Source organism: Mastomys coucha, unplaced genomic scaffold (genome assembly GCF_008632895.1).
Source record: "Mastomys coucha isolate ucsf_1 unplaced genomic scaffold, UCSF_Mcou_1 pScaffold14, whole genome shotgun sequence".
NCBI classification, from domain to species: Eukaryota; Metazoa; Chordata; class Mammalia; order Rodentia; family Muridae; genus Mastomys; species Mastomys coucha.
This window is the reverse complement of record NW_022196896.1, coordinates 80677824-80702776: the sequence shown is the minus strand read 5'-3', so window position 1 is coordinate 80702776 and position 24953 is coordinate 80677824. Positions and strand designations below refer to the sequence as shown.

General features: G+C 39.7%; 1 protein-coding gene across 11 annotated transcripts in view; it reads right to left on the bottom strand.

Moving 5' to 3' along the window:
• Positions 1–24953, bottom strand: part of Ccdc150 (coiled-coil domain containing 150) — a 113571-nt gene that overhangs the window by 43281 nt on the left and 45337 nt on the right. For 9 of the 11 annotated variants that reach the window (XR_004117880.1, XR_004117881.1, XM_031367492.1 and 6 more), the window contains exons 11-18: positions 23981–24105; positions 23516–23697; positions 23084–23160; positions 22923–22991; positions 14126–14239; positions 10011–10094; positions 4994–5101; positions 4503–4565 (exon numbers count right to left, since the gene is read on the bottom strand). Coding sequence is in view for 9 of the 11 variants with exons in the window: in XM_031367492.1 (XP_031223352.1) it covers positions 4503–4565; positions 4994–5101; positions 10011–10094; positions 14126–14239; positions 22923–22991; positions 23084–23160; positions 23516–23697; positions 23981–24105 (822 nt within the window). In the remaining 2 variants the exon portion in view is untranslated. Of the gene's footprint in view, positions 1–3594; positions 4106–4502; positions 4566–4993; positions 5102–10010; positions 10095–14125; positions 14240–22922; positions 22992–23083; positions 23161–23515; positions 23698–23980; positions 24106–24953 lie in introns of those variants that run through there. The other 2 variants (XM_031367496.1, XM_031367500.1) reach the window with 2 other exon arrangements.

The window sequence follows — 24953 nt, the reverse complement described above, 5'->3', positions numbered from 1 at the left end:
GGAAGATTACATTTTTGCTTTTTCAGGGATGTAGTTCCCCTCCTTGTATTGGAGTTTTCCATTTATTATCCTTTGAAGGGCTGGATTTGTGGAAGTATATTGTGTGAATTTGGTTTTATCATGGAATACTTTGGATTCTCCATCTATGGTGATTGAGAGTTTTGCTGGGTATAGTAGTCTGGGCTGACATTTGTGTTCTCTTAGGGTCTGTATGACATTTGCCCAGGATCTTCTAGCTTTCATAGTCTCTGCTGAAAAGTCTGGTGTAATTCTGATAGGCCTGCCTTTATATCTTACTTGACCTTTTTCCCTTACTGCTTTTAGTATTCTTTCTTTGTTTAATGCATTCGTTGTTTTGAATATTATGTGGCAGAAGGAATTTCTTTTCTGGTCCAGTCTATTTGGAGTTCTATAGGCTTCTTGTATGTTCATGGGCATCTCTTTCTTTAGGTTAGGGAAGTTTTCTTCTATAATTTTGTTGAAGATATTTACTGGCCCTTTAAGTTGGAGGTCTTCACTCTCTTCTATACCTATTATCCTTAGATTTGGTCTTCTCATTATGTCCTGGACTTCCTGGATGTTTTGGGTTAGGATCTTTTTGCATTTTCTTTGACTGTTGTGTAAATGTTTTCTATGTTATCTTCTGCCCCTGAGATTCTCTCTTCTATCTCTTGTATTCTGTTGGTGATGCTTGCATCTATGTTTCCTGACTTCTTTCCCAAGATTTCTAACTCCAGCCGTTGTCTCTCTTTTTGATTTCTTAATTGTTTCTACTTCCATTTTTAGGTCCTGGATGGTTTTACTCAATTCCTTCACCTGTTTCTTTGTGTTTTCCTGCAATTCCTTAAGGGATTTTTGTGTTTCCTCTTTAAGGGCTTCTACTTATTTACTCGTGATCTCCTGTAATTCTTTATGGGATTTTTTTGTTTCCTCTTTAAGGGCTTGTACCTCTTTACCTGTGTTCTCCTGTATTTCTTTAAGGGAGTTATTCATGTCCTTCTTGAATTCCTCTAGCACCATTGTGAGATATGATTTTAGATCCAAATCTTGCCTTTCTGGTGTTTTGGGATATCCAGGACTTGCTGTGGTGGGAGTACTAGGTTCTGATGAAGCCAAGTAGTCTTGGTTTCTGTTGGTAGGATTCTTGTGTTTGCTTTTTGCCATCTGTTGATCTCTGGTGTTAGATGTTCTTGCTGTCTCTGACTAGAGCTTGTTCCTCCTATGGGTCTGTAAGCCTGTGTCAGTACTTCTGGGAGATCAGCTCTCCTCTGGTAAATCCAGGGCACAGATCAGTGAGTCCCTGGGTTAAAGCACTCCCTGGAGGCAGGCTCTCCACTTACAGGGAAGGGGCAGAGATGGTTGCTGATCCACAGCTGTTGTGGAAGCTGAGAGGATCCTGTCCCTGCTGCCTTGTGCCTCCCCTGAGACTCGTGAGGCCTGTGCCTCCCGCTTGTGCCCGCCTTAGAAAGTCACTGGAGAGAAAATGGCCTGAATTCTCCTTGGCACAAGCAAACAGGTAGATAAAGCAAAACCCCAAGTCAGTCAGCAACTTGGTCCAATTAGCAGCTTCATCTTCAGTCGCTGGAGGTGGGACTTCCAACATAACAGGAACTTGTAGAGAGGTGTGGCTACTAGCAGGAGGTTGGAGAGAGGTGTGGCTATATGTGGTAAGGCTGGGTCTTGACATAATCAGCCCTCAACTGTAGGAGGGTCACAACCATAGGTGTGTGGGTTCATTTCTGGGTCTTCAATTCTATCCCATTGCTCTATCTGCCGGTCACTGTACTAATACCATGCAGTTTTTATCACTATTGCTCTGTAGTACAGCTTAAGGTCTGGGATGATGATTCTACCAGAGGTTCTTTTATTGTTGAGAATAGTTTTCGCTATCCTAGGTTATTTGTTATTTCAGATGAATTTGCAAATGCTCTTTCTAAGTCTGTGAAGATTTGAGTTGGAATTTTGATAGGGATTGCATTGAATCTGTGGATTGCTTTCGGCAAGATGGCCATTTTTACTATATTAATCCTGCCATGAGCATGGGAGATCTTTCCATCTTCTGAGATCTTCTTCAATTTCCTTCTTCAGAGACTTGAAGTTCTTGTCAGAGGACCCAGCTATACCACTCCTGGGCATATACCCAGAAGATGCTCCAACATGTAATAAGGACACATGCTCCACTATGTTCATAGCAGCCTTATTTATAATAGCCAGATGTCCCTCAACAGGAATGGATACAGAAAATGTGGTACATTTACACAATGGAGTACTACTCAGCTATTAAAAACGATGAGTTTATGAAATTCTTAGGGAAATGGATGGATCTGGAGAATATCATCCTGAATGAGGTCACCCAATCACAAAAGAACACACATGGTATGCACTCTCTGATAAATGGATATTAGCCCAGAAGATTGGAATAGACAAAGTACAATCCACAAACCACAAGAAACTCAAGAAGAAGGAAGACCAAAGTGTGGATACTTTGTTCCTTCTTAAAAGGGGGAACAAAATACCTATGGAAGGAGTTGCAGAGACAAAGTATGGAGCAGAGACTGAAGTAAGGACAATCCAGAGACTGCCCCATCTGGGAATTCTTTCCATATTCAATCATAAAATCCAGACACTATTGTGGATACCAGCAAGTGCTGGCTGACAGGAGCCTGATATAGCTGTGACAGTACTCGAGAGGCTCTGACAGTGCCCAACTAATACAGAAGTAGAGGCTCACAGCCATCCATTGGACTGAGCACAGGGTCCCCAATGAAGGAGCTAGAGAAAGGACCCAAGAAGCTGAAGGGTTTGCAGCCCCTTAGGACAAACAACAATATAAACTAACTAGTACACTCAGAGCTCCCAGGGACTAAACCACCAACCAAAGAGTACACATGGGGGACTCATGGATCCAGCCGTATATGTAGCAGAGGATGGCCTAGTCAGTCAACAATGGGAGGAGAGGCCCTTGGTCCTGTGAAGGTTCTATGCCCCAGTGTAGGGGAATGCCAGGGCCAGGAAGTGTGAGAGGGTGGGTTGGTGAGCAGGGGGAGAGGGGAGGGAATAGGGTTTGTTTTGTTTTTGTTTTTGTTTTTTTATTTTCTTTTTTCTTTTTGTTCAGAGGGGAAACTGGGAAAGGAGATATCACATGACATGTAAATAAAGAAAATATCTAATAAATAAATAAATAAATAAATAAATGGAAAGAAAGAGCTAGGGGAAGAACTGAAGGAGCCGAAGGGTATTGCAGTCCCATAGGGAGAACAGTATCAACTAACTGGACAACCCAGAGCTTGTAGGGACAAAACGACCAACCAAAAAGTATATATGGAGAGATTCATGGCTCCAGCTAAATATGTAGCAGAATATGGCCTTATCTGGAATCAATGGGAGAGGAGGCTCATGGTCCCATGGAGGCTTAATGACCCAGTGTGGGGGATGCTAGAGCGGTGAGGCAGGAGTGGGTGGAGGAGCACCCTCATAGAGGCAAAGGGGAGGGGAGTTGTGGAGGGGAAACTAGGAAGAGGGACAACATTTGAATGTTAAATAACTAAAATAACCAATTAAAAAGAAAAAATTCAATGTGTGATCTTCACTTACCGAATCCTGTTTAAGAAAATTTGATGATTCCTCACTTATCAAGGGTCTTGAGGCAAGAATGTCTATTTTGCCTTCTAGCCTTCCCTCCATGGTTTTAATAGCATTTAAAAGAGTCTTTAGAGAGATTCTGGAGTCTCCCATCCCCTGAGACATCCTCATGGTAGGCAAGGTAGGTGCAAAGCTCACTCGGCGCGTCACATTTGGCATAACACTGGGCAAGGCGACTGTTGCAGCCCTTTCCTTTACATTAGTGATGTAAGATCGTGCGACCTCGAGTGACTTAGAAGATGTGGGCCTCTCTGGAGATTTCCTTCGTCTTGGAGGCATTACTAGTCACAGTAACAGTATCAAGTGCACCTATGGCTTGGTTTTCAGGGATACCCACTTTAGTAGGAAGGATAGCAGAAAGTTCAGGAAGAAGCTGGAAAATATATTCCTTGGCTTCAAGAATGAAACGACCACATAGAAATATGACCTAGTGAAGAAGCAGGCAGCAACCTGAGCTTCCTTCCCTAGGACAGCCTCTTAGAGCTTTGTGACCTCACCACTTATCAGTACAGTCAGTTGGTTAGAACCCCAGAGCATTCCATTTGAGGACATACTCTAGAACTATAGTAATGGTGGTATATGAACAAAAAGTCACAGACAGAGGCTTCAGCTTATAATGAGTTAAGATTTTTATAATTATTGTAAAATATGCTATTTGTAGCATAGATACAAATATGCTAAATCTGTAATCCCTGAACTGAATTGCTGTCTTTTAGTAAACTATTCATGGGTTCAATTCCTTACTAAGCACTTCTATCCATTGCTCGCTTAATGACTCATTTGCTGAGATGGTATGTGACCTACAACAGGTGTCGGCCTCTCCAGCCATTGTGCTAAGTAAGCTGCTTTACTATTCATACCTCTTTCAGGTGAACTTCTGTCTGCTGCAAATATGCCTTGTTGGCATTCAGCTCTGAGATGGCCTACAATTCAAAAAACAAAGATTCTTGTTCCTCACATTTGCAAAAAAGAAAAATTAAGGCTCGAACTTAAAAAGCTTTGAGCTTACAAAACCCATACAAACATTTCATAACAATGATCCTTGTGAGTGGCCATGAAAACAACATACTTTTTCCTGAAAGGCAGAGCGCCCTGTTCAACAAGCTCTCGTGAATGTTACACATATAAAGATGAAGCATGTCGACCATTCTGATTCTGGTGAAAGTGTCTTTATAACCCTCTAGCTCTCAGCAGAGTCTTACACACAGCAGAGGTTTAAGCTGAGTTTAAGAGAAGGTATTCACCTTTGCAGGCCTCTGTAGGGGAGGGGAGAGGCACCAAGCAATGCCTCAAACCTGCACCATGGTAACCGTACCTCATAGCAATGGCTTTCTGCAGACACTAGTCATACCTGAGCATATTTGACCTCTAAAGCTTTGTTCAGTTTGTGTAGATGGTCTTTCTGCAACATGGTTTCAGTAAATGAGTGCAGCTGTTCTTCTAGCTGTTTAACTTTTATCTACAAGAAAAATAATAAGTGGAGGAAGATGTCATATGTTTTGTCAAAAAAATAAAGTTAGAGGACACATGAAACCTGAAAAGCAAATTCTACATTTTTCTAATGCTGGGAACAATTCTGTCTTCACTCGTTGCTATAAGCAGCCTACAGCTGTATAAATGAGCTGAGACAATGCATCTGCTTTCTGTGGCCTAAGGAAAGTCCAAATGGACACTATCAGGAATAATTCCATGAGACTGTCCTGTAGATAAATCTCAAATATGAGTGAACTGTGGTATCAGTATTCAGAACATTTTCTGAATGTGGATAATTAGAAGTCTCAATCGAGATAGATAGATAGATAGATAGATAGATAGATAGATAGATAGATAGATAGATAGATAGAGGAGGGAGGGAGAGAGAGAGGGAAAGAGAGGGAAGAAAAGGGAGAGAGAGAGGGAGAGAGAGGGGGAGAGAGAGAGAAGGAGAGAGAGGGAAGGAAAGAGAGGGGGAGAGAGAGAGTGAGAGAGAGGGAGGGAGAGATAGGGGAGGGGGAAGAGAGAGGGAGAGAAAGAGAGAGAGGGAGAGGAAGAAAGGGGAGGGAATAAAAGGGGAGGGGGAAAAGGGGAGGGGGAGAGGAAGGGGGAGGAAGAGAGAGAGAGAGAGAGATACAGACAGACAGATAGACTGAGACTGAGACTTGTGTTTTGCTCTAAGAATATGAGGAAAGTTAGATAGAGGGCTTAGATGTTGCATTTTAAAATCACCTCCTAAAGGCATGTTGGTACATCTCTGTCACCTCCTAAAGGCATGTTGTACATCCCTGTCACCTCCTAAAGGCATGTTGGTACATCCCTGTTATCTCAGTCCTTAGGAAGCAGAGGCAGAAGGATTACTGTGAGGTGTTAAATCAGATTACTTTTTTACGGAATAAAAGTGAGTTTTACTTCATCCTTAGGACTCACTGTATGCAGCCACTGAGGAACAATGAAGTGCAGCATACCATCAGTTAGGGTTAGGTACTTTATCTTTTATCATTTAGTAGGATTCTTACTCATGATATTTAAGATGGGAAGGAACACAGAAGCACTGGTCAGAAGCAAATGAAACCTGCTCCCTCAAGTCTGCTGATTGGGTGAGCATTAAAAAACCACTCTATGATCAGCTTATCAGTAAGTCTGGGAACATGGCTAACTTAGGCCATGATCAGATGCTCATACTGTTCCATTGGTCTGAATACACACACACATACACACACACAGTATATATTATATATCCCTATATATAGCAATATATATTGGTACCTATAGTTACATAGATTATGAGACAGCCAAAAAATTAAAAGAGCTCCCTTTTTAACTTGTTTATACTGTAATATAAATACTGATTCATTACATTCCCAGATATTTTTAGTATACATTGCAAAATTGAAATAAAGTAGGACATATCTATAATGGTAGTTCATTTATAAACTGAAATGAGATTTAGAGTTAAAATAACCCAAATAGCCAATTTTTAAAGTTTGGTCTTGTGGCACTGAGAGTAAAGCCTGAACTGTTCTATAAGCATAAATCATATCAACTACCTTTCATTTTGCCTTCAAGCTCTGAGCCTCATTTGTCTGCTAACTTTAATGTGAGGAAAGAATGAAGGCTGACATATTTGGCAAGCCTATTGTGAGATTACTCAACATTTCATCTGTCCAGTCTGGAGCCTAAGTGGGCTTCATTTTACATTGTTTAGCCCAGCTGTTAGCTGTTTGGCATGTGAGGCAAATATTCTACCACTGTCCTAAGCCCTAACTCCAAATACATTTTGACTACAAATAAGAAACACATTCAGGCAGCTATGGCAATTTAAATACGGTCTGGCCATTTTTCTTTCTATGGCCCCTGCCTACTAGTCATAGAATATACCACCCAGCAGTATACACCAGACTGACCATAAGCAGTACCGCAAGGTTTGCATTTATACTACTGAGAAGGGAAAGAAGACAAGAAGAAAATACATAGTGTATGCTTAGCCAGAGTCAAGGTCCAGGCTAGCCAATATAACCAACCAGAGGTGTCAGAAGTCAGGATGGTAATGACTTATGGGGACAGTCCCTGAAAGGAAGTCCTGGTGCTATGAATATTGTATTCCCTAGTGTGAATACTGATTATATAGTTACCTTTTTCTCATTTTTAAAAATCCATCAAGCCATGTTCTAATATATAACTTTGTCTTAGAACCACTTATTTAGTAGATACTAGCATTTTCACAAAGTTGGTTTATACAATACCAACTACATCAGTGGCAAGCTTTGTTTTTGAGTCTCACAGGGAAAAAAATCCACAGGCAACAACTTAGTACATTCACATTCACTCACATTTCATCATTACACTCAATGAATCAAGGCATAATACTTAGCTCTTCAAGTGCGACGGTAGGCATGTGCCACAGAGCTCAACTTTGACATATACTTCCTATGTAACATTTCTAACCCAATATAACCAGGCTTAAAGAATACACAGCAGCCTAGTGTCTTGGCTATATTTAGTATATAGCTCATCCTTTATATTATTCTGCAAGAAAGAGGAATCGGTGCTTTAAAATGTGCTGGCCCAAGGCTTGACTGACACAAAGATAAGCAGTATGTCTGATATTATGCAGATATAGATAATTGTACATACATACAAACAACACTACCTGTGGGAGATGTTAACTAAATTGTAGGCAAAAGTTTCTTTTTATTTGACTATTAACATTGTCACTATTCCATAAATGTTGGAACATGGTCAAAAGAGTGATGCATGGTGAACAATGGCTTGGGGGAACTTGTGGGGCAACATGGTCATTCTTGTTGGATGTCAGATTATAGGTATACAACCCAATCTGATGAAAGGATGTGCTGAGTGCTGTCCTCAGTGTACCCTGGATCTGGCTATGGCCTTCTGCTTTGCTGAGTGCTTTCCCAGATATAATCTATAGTATGTGCCAGGCAATTGTGTTTAAATGGGTCTGTCTTGAGAATGTTCTGTGAGCGATGCTGGGTGCCACCTGTAGGCTTAGATTTTTTAAAACCTATGTTAATAAGGGTTTTCAAATGCTTTGACTCCCCCTTTTAGCCCACCATCCAATGGTAGGGGGAAATGGTAAACAGGACAAGGGGATGTGGATTTATTTAGAAGGAGGTTTTTGGGGAGATTTTAATCTTTGTTGTCAGGATATCAGCAGTCCGGTTTAACAGTGTCAGTGGTGGCAGGATCCAGCAGAAACCAGCTGGCCTCTCTGTACTAGTCAGTGAAAACAACCAGGACCACCCAGAATGCCAGGAATTTTCTGTAGTGCCTCTCTCAATGAAGTGAAGATCAGTGAAGCCTCAAGAACAATGAGCTGCAGAGCTAGCTATGCAGGCTCCCTGCCACTGGTCCTATTTATACGCTCTCCTCTCTCCAAATATCACAGGTCCTCTCACAGGTCTTACCTCAACAAATCATCTCGTGAGTCTGCATCATTAGAAACAGCCAGACACTTCCACTTCAGTTCTGGGAAAGGGCTGCTCCATCAGTGTTTAGTGTGTGCTTACCTACCTGCTTTGCTCTGCTCTGTCAGTATTTAGTGGGTGCTTCCCTACCTTCACTTACACGCTTCTCTGATCGTGTTCTTCTGAACTCAGTCTTCCTTGTGTCATTGCTTTCTCTGTTACATTTGTGTATAAAAGTACACTGTAGTGTTAAACTGTAATTCACCCCATTCTCTAAGGTCTTCAAATTCCAGGTCTCACAGACAGATCTGCTTAGGTCAATGAAGACTGACATATAAGCATAACTCCTATCAACTGCCTTGCAGTGTGCCTTCCAATTCTGAGCCTCGTTTGCCTGCTAATTTTATGAGGGAAGAGTGAATGCTGACACATTTCATAAGACTATAGCGAGAGTGCTCAACATTTCATCTGTCCCATCCGGAGCCTAAGTAGGCTTCATTTCCTACTGTTTTGTCCAACTGTCCTCATCTATGGCTACACATGAGTTTTCTGGGGAGCATCTTTCACTACTGTTGAGAGACAACCTCACTATATAGCTCAGGCTGGCCTCATTGTCCTCCTACCTCTTCCCTTTGAGTTCTTGGATTAAAGGTGTATTTCATCATGACTGACTTCAACAGGGGAGCTTTACAAAGTGTTAAGTCTAGGCCTTAAATTCTGATTTAATTGCTTTTGTTGACATTACAGTCATAGAAAGTTTTTCTTATGTATTATGAACATTTTTAAGCATGCAGAAAACTTGAAAGACCTTTCTATGACTATGCACATGTCCACCCCCCTAAATTCTACCATTAACATTTTTTAACTTATTACATATTATTATCTCCTATGAGTCCTCCAATCTTCTTTTCCTTATTGGATGTGTTTCAAAAGAAACGGTAAATATACATTTCCTACTTCTGGGACTTTTTTTTTTTAAATCCCACCTGACTCTAATGTGTACCTAAGACTTAGAACTCACAAATTAGAGATATTAGAGATTAGTGTTTCCATTAGGGTTGATTTAATTAAGTCAAGCTCAGCCACATCAGTGGCAAGCTTCCTGCACTGTGGGTACCATGGGAGCAAAACTGGTGGCACCTTCACATTCGCTCACATCCCACCACACTACTCAGAACTACAGACTCAAACTGTCAGAGGTTTGTTTTTCTGTGCTTTTACAGCATGGCCATGTGCAAGATGGCTGTTACAAAGCTTCAGACAGAGAATGGGTGGTGGTTTCATTATTAAGCCATTGGTCTATGAGCACATGTCACTTGGTTGATAATGAAGAAATGAAGTTAAAGAGGATCAGAGGCTATAGAGTTACTGAATGACAGAGATTTCCTAAAAGTCTGTATATTTAATCCATCCAACAATTACTATTTTGAACATCAGACAAAAAATGGAAGATAAATCTCATACCTGGAGTTTCCCCTTTTCATAGGCGAGCTTATTTTTGCTATCAGTAATTTTTTCCAAGGCCTTTTCCACTTTCTGCTGAGCACACTGATAAATCAAACACACATATCATTACCATTTACATATAACATGATTATCACCTCCCTTTTAAAACAGGTGCTATTTCTCCCTTTTAATACTGTTGCTATTTCTACAGAAATTATATCAAAATTTACTTGCAATGTATTGCAGCCTATAAGATCTTCCCCTAGACAATAAATCATTTTGCTGACAGGAAACATGTACAGAGATTGATTGCTAATGAAGAAACGAAGGTGTAGGCATCTCAGAGTGTGCTATTCTTTGCGCCTGCATTCTTCTTTTTCTTTGTTTCTGATCTGTTAATCTTTGGTAGATATGCACCCCTAGATGTGGTATAGTTGTAATAGTGGTTATAAGCTGTTTGAGGAGGACCATACAGATTTTAGGAACAATGATCACAACTTCTGGCAGTAGAAGACCATTTAGTTATCATAGCTTAAAAAAAATCACCTCTCAGAAGTTGAAGGTAAGTACCTATCTTGAAGACACCACACACTTTAGACACATGACTTGGAAGGTCTGAGCTGGATCTAAACACAAACGTCTCCTTTCCTGTGGTTCAGCTTTCATAGCACCAAAAAGTACTATGTAAGCTACCAAGAAAGGGAAGCAATGAACAGTCATATCCTGATGTGATTCCTGTGAACTAAAACATGCATGGCAAGATATCATGAAAAGTACCATCGTGGCACCCATATCACAGTGGTAACCAACAAAAGTTTAACTGGATTCATGGCCCAATGAATGGGAAGTAAATCTCACCTGATCCTAGAAACCTAGCCAACTTCCAGATCTACTGAGGTCATGGATTTTAAAAGCATCACTATCACTTTATTAGATAAGCATAATTCCTAACCATATTCTAAAGCTTATCTCTATACCCACAAATAAGTGTAATTCTCACTCTTCATCAAAGAAGTTTCTCTTTACAGGAAATGGAGACTGTTACAAAAATCCCCTACAATTGGTCTAAGTAGAGATCAATACATTTAGAGATCCCAGATACAATGGACACAATACCAGACACATCTATACAACACAGCTCCTACACCTGAAGACTCAGAAAACAACACAGAAGAGGGGCAGAGAGGTTATAGTGCCAGAGAACATGGAAGCCTGTTGTGAGATTGTATCTCCTAGAAACGACAGGGAAGTGATACCTAGTATACCTCAAAAAATATGGCAATATCAATAGAGGTGTTAACTCAGCAGGGGGAAATCTCATAGGGTCTTATCCCCTAGGCAAAGAACAGCAACAACTGATGACCGTTGATGAAAGGAGAATTACCCAGAAACGAGTCGCTAATCGGTCACCCAATGCACAATGGTCAGCCGTAAATCAAATGCATACAAGACATATTAAAAATAAGTGGGCTATGTTTACATATGTGTTTACATATCGATTTATCTACATAGACAGGCAGACAGACAGACAGACAGACAGACTGATGAAACAATAATAATCAATGGAAAAAAAGGCTACCAATTTAAGAGGATGTGTGGGGTCTGAGGGAGGGGTTGGAAGGGAAGAACGGGAAGTGGAGGACTGAGGTAATTACATTTTAATTTTTAAAAATTAATAAAAGATGTTAGGTGCTTATTTAAATTCCTGTTTACAGGTTACTAAATTGTCCCTGCACTTTAAATAATGGAAGAACAAAAATTAGGCATTATCCAAATGAATCTACACCTCAGACTCTGCCATGTGGAGAACACAAATGAAATTAGCATTTGCTTAGCTAACCTTGGCATTATTATAAAGACTAAAACAAATCAAACCAAACTGGAGAATTACTTGACAAACAGCATACAAAGAAAAAACCGATAGTTTCTGTTACAATATATAGTTTGACTCACAAAAGTTTTTAGAATATTAGTTTTTAGTCTGTTAGAATATGTAGTTTAAGAATGCATGGGATTATTTCAATCTTCTTGAATCTATTGAGGAAAATGGAGTACTACTCAGCTATTAAAAACGATGATTCATGAAGTTCTTAGGCAAATGGATGGAACTAGAAAATATCATCCTGAGTAAGGTAACTCAATGGCAAAAGAACACGCATGGTATGCATTCACTGATAAGTGCATATTAGCCTAGAAGTTCGGAATATGCAAGATACAATTCACAGACCACATGAAGCTCAAGAAGAAGGAAGACCACAGTATGGATACTTCGGTCCTTCTTAGAAAGGGGATCAACATACTCATGGGAGGAAATATGGAGACAAAGTGTGGAACAGAGACTGAAGGAAAGGCCATCCAGTGACTGTCTCACCTGGGGATCTTTCCCATACCAAAACCAGACACTATTTGTGGATGCCAACAAGTGCTTGCTGGCAGGAGCCTGATATAGCTGTCTCCTGAGAGGCTCTGCCAGTGCCTGACAAATATGGAAGTGGATGCTCACGGCCATCCATTGAACTGAGCACAGGGTCCCCAATGAAGGAGCTAGAGAAAGGACCCAAGGAGCTGAAGGGGTTTGCAGCTCCATAAGAGGAACAACAGACAATATGAAGTAACTGGTACCCCCAGAGCTCCCAGGGACTTCTTTTCATGGTGGACTATAAACGATTAAGGTGAAATAAACTCCTTTCTTCCTCAAGTTGCTTTTGGTCATACTGTTTTGTCACAGCAATAGAAAAAACAAACCAGGGCAAGCCAAAACTAGGCAATATGGGGGAAAATAATAGTAATATTTATTCATGCACACTGCATGCTAAGCTTTGCGATGGGCACTTGACACTGCGAACCTGGCAAGATCAGGCTCTAGTTTCAAGTCTGTGATGTGATGCAATATACTCCCAAAGTATATCTCTAAAGACCAGTAAGAAATCATACTACAAGTTACCCCTTACTAACAATTTTAAGTCCCAACAAACAAAAATGCATTGCTAACACTGGCTAGCAATAATTTTAATGAAAGAGCAAAACTGCTACAAATACTGACAGGCCAGCTTCATAGCTCAGACTCCTATGTCCCACTGAAACATTCTGTGATGGTTTGATGGAAAAGCTTCTAGGTAGACACAAAACTCAAGCCACAACTGAGGTTTAAGTTATCACTACGAGACATTAAACAACAAGGAGCAGGAAGAACAGGGAAGAATTAATACTAAGTAAATAACTGATAAGATGTATCAAATCACTAGTAGAAAGAGACCATAGACTTGGCAGTGTCAGTGGGTTCAGGAAACTGGGCAGGCAGATGTGGCCTTACAGACAACTAGACAAACCAAGCAGAGGCCTGGACAATAAGCAAAGGACATGACTGAATATTTAATCTTGGAGCAAGATCATAGCAGGAATCACAATTAATGGGTTTTGTTATCCCAAAAGGCACTGCCAGACTTCCCACTGTCTATGACACCCCAGAAACTAAGAATTTAAAACTATCTGCTATGTGCTCTACATGTATTAACTTAATCCTCAAATACTTTTAAAGCAGTGGTATCATTATCCTCATTTTGATAGATTAACAAACTGAGGCTCTAAGAGATTAAATGTTATCTCTCATAGGCAAAATGGATAGCAAAAATGTAGGACTCAAAAGCCACAAAAACATAGATTTAGACCACATAATTCTTCAGAGTTGAAGTAATAAGCAGTTTATGACAGGGCTTAGTAAAAACTAATCTGAGATTGAAAAAGGACATTAGGTTATTCTGTGAAGTCTAAAGAATCCCTTGCATGTTCTAAAATGGTATAAATTATTCTCCAGAAGTTTAAACACATAAGAAAATTATTAGCGTAGAGAATGATCATCTCTAAGTCCTCTTCACTTGAAGATGCTGTAAGAATGAGCACCATATATTTGTAATGCGGACCTTATCAAACAGCTTTTAGAAATCACACTTATTACTGATTGCTTAATGAGGGGAAAACAGGTAAGAAATATAAGTTTCTTACTCATAATTTATATAAAAGGAAGTATGTTAAAACATCAAATCCATTTGTGCTTGTCAGTATTATCGATCCCTGGTGACAATCACTTAGATTGGTCCCAATTGCCTCCTCTAGACTAACCTTTTAATACCCACCCCTTGGTAGTCAGAAGTGGCTTTCTGATGTTCGAGGGAAGCCATTTTATCTGTCAGATGCTTATTTTCTTCTACTAGAGTCTGCAGGTTCTGATTCAACACATTAATGTCTTCCTTTGAAAACAAAAGGAGAAAAGATATTATTTTAAACAAGATAAATCTTATTTTAAAATGACAGCTGAATTGAAAACTGGAAGGGAGTCTATGCTCATGTTTGCCATCTCAGAGAGTGGGGTTTTGATGAGTCTTGTTTGATAGCTTTAGAACGTACAAAACTAGTTATTTTTATTTTCTTTCAACTTTTACTGCATTGAGAAAGCTTTGTTACCTATTATATTTTGATCATGCTTTTCCCCTTCCCCAGCTTCTCTCAGATCTTCTCCACCTCCCCATCCACCCAGCGCCTTGCCCTCTCTCTTTAAAAATCAAACAAACAAAAGAAACATACATAAAAACCCTCCACAAAAACATAAGCCAGAATATACAAGCAGAAGGCCAGTAGGACAGTCAATGCCCAAACAAAGCAGCTTGAGACAAGAAGTCTACCGTTCGCTTTGTGTTGGCCAGCTACCTGGGTATGGGACCCTTTCCCGGAGTGTGGCTAATACACTCAGTGAAACTCCTTTGGAGAAAACTAATTTTTATTTTGCCAGAAGATATCAATATCACATAGCTTCTTGGTTAAGGGTGTGTGGGGCTGTGACCACTTCCCCTCTCAGTGCTGGGGCCATCTGGCTTGAACTTGTGCAGGCCTGGACGTGCTGCCAGTTGCTGTGAGTTTTTACCCACTGCTTCTTACGATCTTTATTTCTTTTCTAGTTGTTACTGGAAGAAATAAGTAAGTCATCTTTACTGGTAATTATGCTCTTTCTAGTATCTGGTATTTGTTTATCATTTCAAGCTTGTATGTAGTAGATTAAAAAAAATCTTCCACAAAATATTGTCAAAATTAATCTGGGAATATATAAAGTGGAAATAAGAGGTAGGTGAAGTTTATCCTGATAATATATACAACTTACTACCAGTATAATTCAGTACATCAATACACTGTATTAGATAAACCATATAACCATCTCAGTAAAAATATACATTTTAAAAACTCAACATTGATCTATGACTTTAGGAAAACTCAACTAAAAATTATGAAAAACAACCACTTCTACCTGATACAATTGTATCTACAAAGAAATCAATTTATCATTAGTTGAATTCAATTATATGAAACCCACAGACATGGATGGTCAATAAGCAACAAACAACTGGATCTTTATATTTCTTTAAAATATCATTTAATTACAGGTATGGTACATACACCTTTAATTCCAGAACTTGGGATGAAGAGGCAGGCAGCTCCCTGTGAGCTTTTAGGCCAGCCTGGTCTACATAGTGAATTCTAGGTTAGCCAGAGTTACAAAGTAAGACTTTGTCTCAACAAAAGGTCTTCTATTAGAATACCCAAACCATGAAATTACTATAAATAAATATAATAAAATATAACCAATAAGTAATACTGGAAATTATAAAATATGATGACAGAAAAGTTTAAGTAAAACAGAGAAGTATACTTTATTCATGGCTTTGAATACTCAATTTTTTTTTCTTTTCAAAATAGGATCTAGCCATGTAGTTCAGGCTGGTCTTGAATTCATGGTGATCCTCCCAACTGCTGTAATTACAGACTTAAGCCATAATATTAAGTGAAGATGTAATATTTCTAAGATATCAGTGCTCTCTAACCTCTAATTAAATGGCTGCAAAAATGTTTATGGAAACCTACTAACTTATTCTAAAATGTCTATGTAAAAACAAAACAAATAAATAGCTACAACAAATTTGAAAGTGGCAGTTGGAGAATGCAATTTAATTATAAGAATAGATAGCTAAGTGTTTCAAAGTAGCAAAAAGAAAATACAATGAAATGTAACAGAAAGTCTACAGTGAGATCTAAACACCTATGACCAACTAATTTTCAACTAAAGTACCAACACAATCCAAAGGAACAGTGGGGTCTGTCCAAAGATGTGACTAGAAAATGGAAATCAGTGACATGGGGGAAGCAAGGGCCCTCAAAACTTCTCTTCCACAGAGCAAAAGTAATCACAATGAACTTTTTCAGAAAGTAATCTATTAAAATGGGTGAAACTAGACAAGAACTGTGAGCTTAGTACTGCTTTTATATGCGCTATTCTTATCTTCCTTTCTCTAGCATGGGAATAGCTTTAAGACAACAGATTGCCAGCTCAGGGAGAACCGTGCCTGGCAGTCACCTAAGGTACAAGACATGGTTGTTACTTTCAAAATGATATCTGCAGAGCCCTATCATAGTATGATATGTGCCTTAGTTAGGGTTACTATAGTTGTGATGAAACATGATGAGCAAAAGCAACTTGGGGAGGAAAGGGTTTATTTAGCTTATACTTCCACATCACTGTTCATCACCAAAGAAAGTCAAGACAGGAACTCAAATAGGGCAGGAGCCTGAAGCCGGGAGCTGATGCAAAGACCATGGAGCAGTGCTGCTCACAGGTGGGGTCCTCCTGGCTTGCTCAACCTGATTTCTTATAAATCTGGACCAATGGCCTGGATCCCCCCACCCCCAAACACTAATTAAGAGAATGTTCTCCAGGCTTGTCTACAGCCAGATCTCACTGGAGGCGTTTTCTCAATTAAGGATCCCTCTTCTTAGATGACACTAGCCGTGTCAAGCAAACACACATACAGCAATGATAACAAAAACAACCAGCCAGGAAAATCTGTGTGGTGCTTCTCTGGATAATTTCATAAACAAGATTAATTTGGACAGACTTAGAATTCACTCAGCACCAAAAGCTTTCTTCTTAGACACATTTATAGGAATGATTACAGGTAATTGGCTAAGTTTGTAGTTGCCTGAGATGAAAATCAAGAATTACTCAAACAAACAAACAACAAAAACAAAAAACAAAAAAAGCTAACCAGGAAACCTAAAAGATAAAGATGGGGAACCAAATAACAACCAGAGCAGAGGCTCTCGACCTAACTAATGCCGTGGCCTTGGAGACACTCCCTCATGCTGTGGTGACCCCAGTCACAAAGTTATTTTTATTGCTACTTCATAACTGTGATTTTGCTGATGTTATGAACCATAATGCAAATATCTGTGTTTTCTGATGGTCTTAGGTGACCCCTGTGAAAGAGTTTGGGGTCAAGATCCACAGATTGAGAACTACAACATTAGATGCTTTGAAGAATACTGACAAATTCCTGAAGCTCTAGAAGTCAGTACTATTCTCTTCAGTCTCTTAGTTAATAGTGCTGTTCAAGTCTCCTGTCGGCTCTTGTCTCTTTTGTCTTGTTGAGTATTAGGAGTGAGAAATCTGAGATCACTGTCCACCGTTTATGCATAGGGTCTTGCACATGGGCAGAGCTGCATGGTCTGAGGTGCGAAGGCCTCCAAAGCCCACCTTTGCAAACCCTGAGGCACTACACTCTGAAGATTAGAGATGTCAGCTGACTGTAAGACTTGAAGGCATGCCTTAAAATGTACATTGTCAAATTGTTGGAGTGCTGAAAGCAAAATTCAGAAAACCCTGAAAGTGATACTGAAAGAGTTAAATTTGAAACTTGTGCTGGCTAATGAGAAAATTGCAGGTTTGAGAGAAAACACAGTGGACCAAGGTCGAATATGTCCAAATAAGCCTGGGCAAAAATAAGCAAGCTGTTAAGACATTCTGGGAACTCGCAGGCCGGGAAGATATAGAAGAGAAAAACTGCAAGGACATGTCTGGGCAGACACTGAGTAGTGGGCCATCTGGTCCTCTTAGATATGGTTTAAGGTCAGATGCTCTGTTGACTCAGATTAACACCAACCTTAGGAATTTTCCACTCTGTTCTACACATAATATAGTTAATATTTGAACTAGCCAATCATGTATAGCCACACTGATTCCTTTGTTCCCCCAGACCTTATTCCTATATAAACCCCTAACCCCTGAGCCTCGTGGTTGATCCTACTATCTCCTGTGTGAGATAGGTGTGGTGTTGGACCAGAGCGCTACGAAATATAACTGCCTCTTGTGATTACATCAAGATGGTCTCTTGTGATTCCTTGGGTGCACGTTCTCCCAAGATTTGAGTGGGGGCTCCCCACAGGGGTCTTTCAATACCACAGAAGGCTCTTTGTGTAGCAGGTACAGGCAGGAGGACGGCAGCTGGCTGGGCATCACAATCTCAAGAGCAGAGGGGAGAGGTATAACAGGTTCCAAGTGTCAAGAGAAAACCCTCAAGCAAGAATTCTAAATCTTCAGATGAAACAAAGGAAGGAAGGCATGGCTGTGGCTCCTGCAGCTCAAGCTTTACAGTAGGACTGGACAGGACCCCAAAGAACCTCAATGAGCCTCTCCACTTTGTCTGATGTCGGCATCAAATTGAATCTTTCCAAATTGAGGCATTGATTCTTCTGGGTTACTCTTAAAAACACTTGGGTTAAGGGAGCAAGCGGGAAGTATTGGTCACCTGGTAGATTTAACAGCTTTGAGCTCTCTGTTATGAAGGTTGGGTGAGTGAACCCCCATCGGAACAGAAGCTGGGGGTGGGCATTTTGTAAATAATGCAGACAAGCTTTGGAGACCAGGCAGTCAAGGGGCTTGGAGTCTTATTGGTAAGAGTGGCCTTCCCTGCGTCAGCTGGGACTTGCTAGCTCAGAGCCTACTCCTGGCCCACAGAATCTGAATGTTCTGAGTGACTTGGTGCTCTATTCTCAGCATACCAGGCTGCTTTGTCCCTAGGCCAGGACCCCTTGAGCTGCAGGAGCCACAGCCATCTGAGAACACCCACTTCCTTCCCCCAAGTAGGATGCCTTCTTGTTTGTACCCTCAGGTCTAATCACCCCAGGCTGACTGTGGGGCTTCAGGGTTCTCTAACGCTGGAAAGAGGCTAGAAATGAACATTTGGGAAGGAGAACGCAGTGACAAGAGACCCTTACTGAGAAGCAGGACTTGGCTAAAGTTAAGGAGGAGCTGTATGTCACTGTTGTCCAAGATGTCTACAGGCTGTCTGGAGTGTGACAGAGAGCTGGGGTCTTCCAAACAAAAATGGCTCCTGACTTGAGGACCCACATGGCTCACAGCTGGACTATATGAGGAACGTATAGGAGGAACACACGCTAGGTCTTTTATGTCTGAGCTGCCTGAAATAGTTTTAGGACAACATGGGGTAAACAAACTAACATTTGCCCTTCAACAACATGTTGTGCAACCTGGGTTCAGTTTATCTGAAAAGTAAAAGAGCAGCTGCCCAGCAGGTTCTTCTCATGAAAAAAAAAAAATTCTAAATCCAGCAAAACTGGCCCTCAAAAATAATAAAGTTACTAAAGTATTTCTAGATAACCAAAAATTATAGTAATTCATACAAAGGGCTTTTCTGATTTTTTAAAAAAAAACCCTGGGCTGTGGCACATTCAAATCTCATTAAAATATGTAAAATCATTCACCAAGGTCCCCAGCCCTGGTATGTGTGCAGATCTGGGTGCTGGAAAACACACTCTACAAGGAAAAGTAAGGGAGTTCTTCAGGCGAAATAAATGGACAGTGGATGACAACTAAAATCCATACAAGAAGATATGGACAAAGTGTGTTACATGCATGCTTGCTTCCCACAAAGGCCAGAGGAAGGCTTCAGATCCCCTAGAACTGGAGTTACAGTTGGTTCTGAGCCATCATATAGATGCTAGGAACTAAACCTGGCTTCAACCTCACATTTTGTTTGTTTTGTGTTTTTTGTTTGTTTGTTTGTTTTTTGTAACTTTATGTTACCTAAAAGCCAAAAAGCATAATAGAGAAATAAGGGAGTTAAAATGATGCAACAGAAATGTAAAACAAAAGAAGAGAATAATTGATAAACAGTGACAAAACACAAAAGCAAAACATAAAAACAATCAAACAAAAAAACAACAAAAAAGGAAAATTAGCCCTTAACAGTAATTATCTTAAGTATAAGTGGATTGAACCATGCAATTTAAACAGTAGAAATATTTGGCTGAAGAGAAGTCTCAACAGTTAACAACTCTACTGACTGCTCTTCCAGAGGACCCAAGTTTGATTCCTAGCACTGACATGGTGGCTCACAAGCATCTGTAACTTCAGTTCCAGAAGATCTGATGCCCTCTTTCTGCCTCTGTAGCACTCTATGCATGTAGCACATGCAGGCAAAATATAAATACACATAAAAATAAATAAAATCTTTCTTTAAGAAGCTGATAGGCAAAATAAAATTATTTTTTAGAAATCCAACAATTTTTGAAAGATGGACTTTAGATTCATATAAAAAGGGCAAGTTAGAGGATGGAAGAATTATAAACAGTCTGAAAAGACTCCAAGTACACATGGAACAATCTCTATGATATGTTAGGTCATGAAGCAGCCATCAATAAATTGGAAAGGGCCAAAATCATCTAAAGTATGTTCTTGACTATAACAACATAAAAATTAAAAAAAACAAAAAACTTAAACTAGAAATCAACAAACAAGTTCAATACAAAGCAAACAGTACAATCATAAATGGTAGAGCACAAGTTAAAGTACAGGAAAATAACTGAAAGCAAAAAGCAGGTAGCTGGGATAACTAAGGAAAAATAGAAAAGATACAAATTACTAAACAGTAGTGAAATAGAGAACATTCCTGCTGATCTTATGAAATAAACATGTATGAGCTCAGAATAAACTGTATACCAACAAGCTAGGCACCCTAGATGGAATGAGCACAGTCCTAGAAAGAACATACCTGTTGAAATGAATTCAAACAGAAAACACACATGCGCGCACGTGCACACACCACACACACACACACACACACACACACACGAGAGAGAGAGAGAGAGAGAGAGAGAGAGAGAAAGAGGGGGAGAGAGAGAGAGAGGGAAAGAGAGGGAGAGACAGAGAGAGAGAGACAGAGAGAGAGGGGACGAAACTCTGAAGAGATCAACAGAAGGTTGCATCAGTAGTAATGTAAAGCAGAAAAACAAGAAAATCTTCCCACAAAGCAAAGACTGTAACAAGATGGCTTCACTAGTAAATACTACAAGAACACTTAACGAAGAACTGATACAAACTCCTCAAAAAAACCAAAAATATGATTTACCAAATCATTTTAAGAGGCTAATATTATCTTGACACCAAAACCAAAGTTAGCACACACAAAAATAAAAAATAGAACAATACATCTTATGAATACAAATTTTTAAAACTCAACCAACCAACCCACAACATACAAAGAGGTGTATATCAAATGACCAAGTGAAATGTATCTAGGGGTGTAAGCCAACTTTTGAAAAATAGCATTTGAAATCAAAGAATGTAATATATAATAGTAAAATAAGGGGCCTGATCCTTAAGATCATTTCAATATTTCCAAATAAAACATTTGACAAAAGAGTATTATAATGAAAATTTCCCAAAAACTAACTGTAGAAGGGCATTTTCTCATTTTCATGCGGGGAACTTACCAGAATTGTACAGTATAGGTGCCTGTCCCCACCTCAACACTGCAGCACAAGTTCTAGTCAACTTATACATGACAAAGAAAGGAATGTTTTATTACAACTGTAATGCTCCCCAAATTAATGTACAGAGTTACTGTACAGTCCATCAAAACTACAGCTGTCCTTTCTTATAAAACTGGAAATGTTCATCCTAAAAGCTCATGTGAAAATGCAGACTAAAAACAACCAAAACCATTTAAAAATTAGACTCATGTATCTCAACGTCCAAACAAACGATTGTTATTACGACTCATGTTATCATGAGGATAGGCAAGAAGATCAACGCAAGTCATCAATGTCAACTGAAATAAGCCAGGCACAGACTACTTCTCTGTACTCATTCAGTAAAACTAGAGTCAATCTTATAGAAAAACTGAACGGACCAGTGATCATTAGAGACTAAAGAGAAAACTGGGTGGTGGTGGTGCACACCTTTAATCCCAGCACTTGGGAGGCAGAGGCAGGCGGATTTCTGAGTTTGAGGTCAGCCTGGTCTACAGAGTGAGTTCTAGGTCAGCCAGGGCTATACAGAGAACCCTGTCTTGAAAAACCAATAAATAAATAAATAAATAAATAAATAAATAAATATATAAAAATTAAAAAAAATAAAAAGACTAAAGAGAAATGAGAAGCAGGAATGGCATGGAGGTAAATAAGAGTCATCACAACACAGGCGTATGGAGAGGGAGGGGCTAATCCTAGTTTTCTACAGCAGAGTAGGGTAACCTCTGCTTAGTACGATATGTGAGATTCTTCAAGCTGTCTAGAGTATGGAATCTACAACCCACAAAAATCACTAACTAAGGGTGTGCAAGTGCTCACTACCCTGGTTTGTTTTATATCCCATGCACATCAAATTATTTGTAAGCTACTCTTTAGGATGGACAAATATAATGTAACCAACTAAAGAAAAAAATGTAAGACGAAGTGTCAGGTATTCACAAGCACTTATGATATAAAAACCAGGTTGCTATTATATCTAAAATAGGCAGAGTCAGCAACTACTCCTTTGCCTCTTCGAGACCCATTAGCCCAGTCTCAGGGGACTTGTGGCTGAAGTACTCAGTGAACTCTAGGGCCAGAGGCAGTGATGGTTTATGGAGGCAAACCCCATATGGCTCAATGAGCAACGTCTCCCAGAAGCCCTAGAAGGCCTAAGTGACACCAGCTTTGTGTCCCATCTCGACCATAGGTAAATACCCTACTCATTACAATAAGCAGATGCAGTAGGCAGCAATACAGAACAAAATACAATGAACATCAAAAATGAAATGTGAATACCTTGCTTTTAGCTAATTCCTTTTCCAAATTGCATTTTTCTTTGGCTACTTCTTTTTCTGTTTTATTAATCTGCCAAGGTGGAAAAAAAATGGATCAACTTTTAGAAGATACAGGGTCTACTGTAGCAGATGACAACATCCTACATGCCAGTTAATACCTACACTGCAGAGATAGTACATCCTCTCAGAAAAGGGGTCAACAGGGAATCTCTGAGGCAGAGCAGACTTCACAAACAGCCCTGAAATTAGAAAGACACGCCCGTATGTCAGATTCTGTCCCTTTCCTCTAACTTCTAAGGCAGGGCTGTGTCCTGTTAACTCTCGGTCTCCAGCTCCTTTAGGGCAAATGGGTTTTTAAATTCTGACCCTGTAACTAATAGGAGGATGTGTAAATTATCCATCGACACTAGTGATGTGGGAAGAGCATACTGTTACTATTTGACCTAGACTACTTTACTTCTTGGAGAATACACATTTCTTTAGTGGCATCTCCGACAAACTAGTAAAACACAGTTTTGCTTCTCATCTTTTGCACTGGAGTACAACCTTGAAGCATCATTCTGTATGTCAACTAGAAGGGAAACCTGCTCTTACCTACCTCCCTCTGAAACCATTCATTCTTCTCCAACAGAGACTTCTTTTCCTGCACTGAAGCTTCCAGTTCACCTCGTAGTCTTGCGATAGTCGATTCCAAAAGTTCTTTCTGTACCATTGTCCTCTTCTCAGCCTCCTGTGCTTTCTGAAGACACTGATTGTGCTCAAGGATTAGGTGATCTCTGGAGCAAGAATAGTCATCAAATTAGCTAAGTCCTACTAGCCCAGAGGGTAAATGTTCTTAACATGACTCCTGCCTGACAACAGTTACCAGAAAGTTCTAGCAAACTAGTTCCTCAAAAGCAAAACTCTTTATCCCTAGAGTTGGCTCACAAATGTGAGAACTACTGTGCATGAATAAAGGTACACACATGGAACACTGCTTTCTTACAGGTGCACACGTGGGACACCACTTACAGGTGGGACACCACTTACAGGTACACACATGGAACACCACTTACTTACAGGTGCGTCTGGAGTTGCACTTTTTCATTCTGCACAGTTTGGAGCTCTTCTGTGATGCTGGCATGGGCTGCGTCTAATAGTAAATTTTGCTCTTGAAATGTCTCCGTTATCATTTTCTGCTCCACCTGAGAGAGTAGTGAGAAATGCTGATTTGCAAGTTGATGGGTTGATATTCAAAGTAACTGTTCAAAGACACTAAGCTCACTTCAAAACTTGTTTCATTTTCATAAGCCTTTATAAGATAGCTTCAGTACCCAGCCTTCTCTTTGGCTACAGTTCTGTCATTTTATAGTACTACTGGACAAGATGAGGAAGTATTAAATACCAGCCTTGAACATAATCTGTGAAACTATAAAGGACAAAATATTTTCAAAAATAAAATTTACATTAAAATCTTTTAGTTTCTTAAAAGTTCAATGTGATTTTCCTTTAAAATATGAAAACAACAGAAACCTATCCAAACGTCACATGAAAAGACCTTTCATCTCTTTTTCTTCCTACCCTCCAAACTGTCTGTGGGGAGAAGCGTTTTCAGCAGTTGGGTGTGGATTCCTCTGAGGTTCTCCTGCACTGCCCTCAGATGTGCTGTGCTAATGGTAGTACTCATTGTCTTCACCATCTCTCTAGCTCACCATTTTCTAATTAGCAACACTTCTACCTACAATCCATAATAGCTTTTCAAGCCTTATAACATAACAATTACATAATTATATTTTATTTAACATTTTATTGAAAAATAAGGATAACATGTAGCAGCTATAACAATTAGAGGCTGTAACATACGTAAAATCCTTAATATCATATTAGTATCTGCAAAGCAAGCAAGCAAACAACAATAACACACATTGTCTCTCACATAGGAGCTACTACTTCTCAGTGTCCAAGGACCAGGATTTGAAAAATTATCTGGGGCTGGTGAGATGGCTCAGCGGGGAAGAGCACTGACTGCTCTTCGGAAGGTCATGAGTTCAAA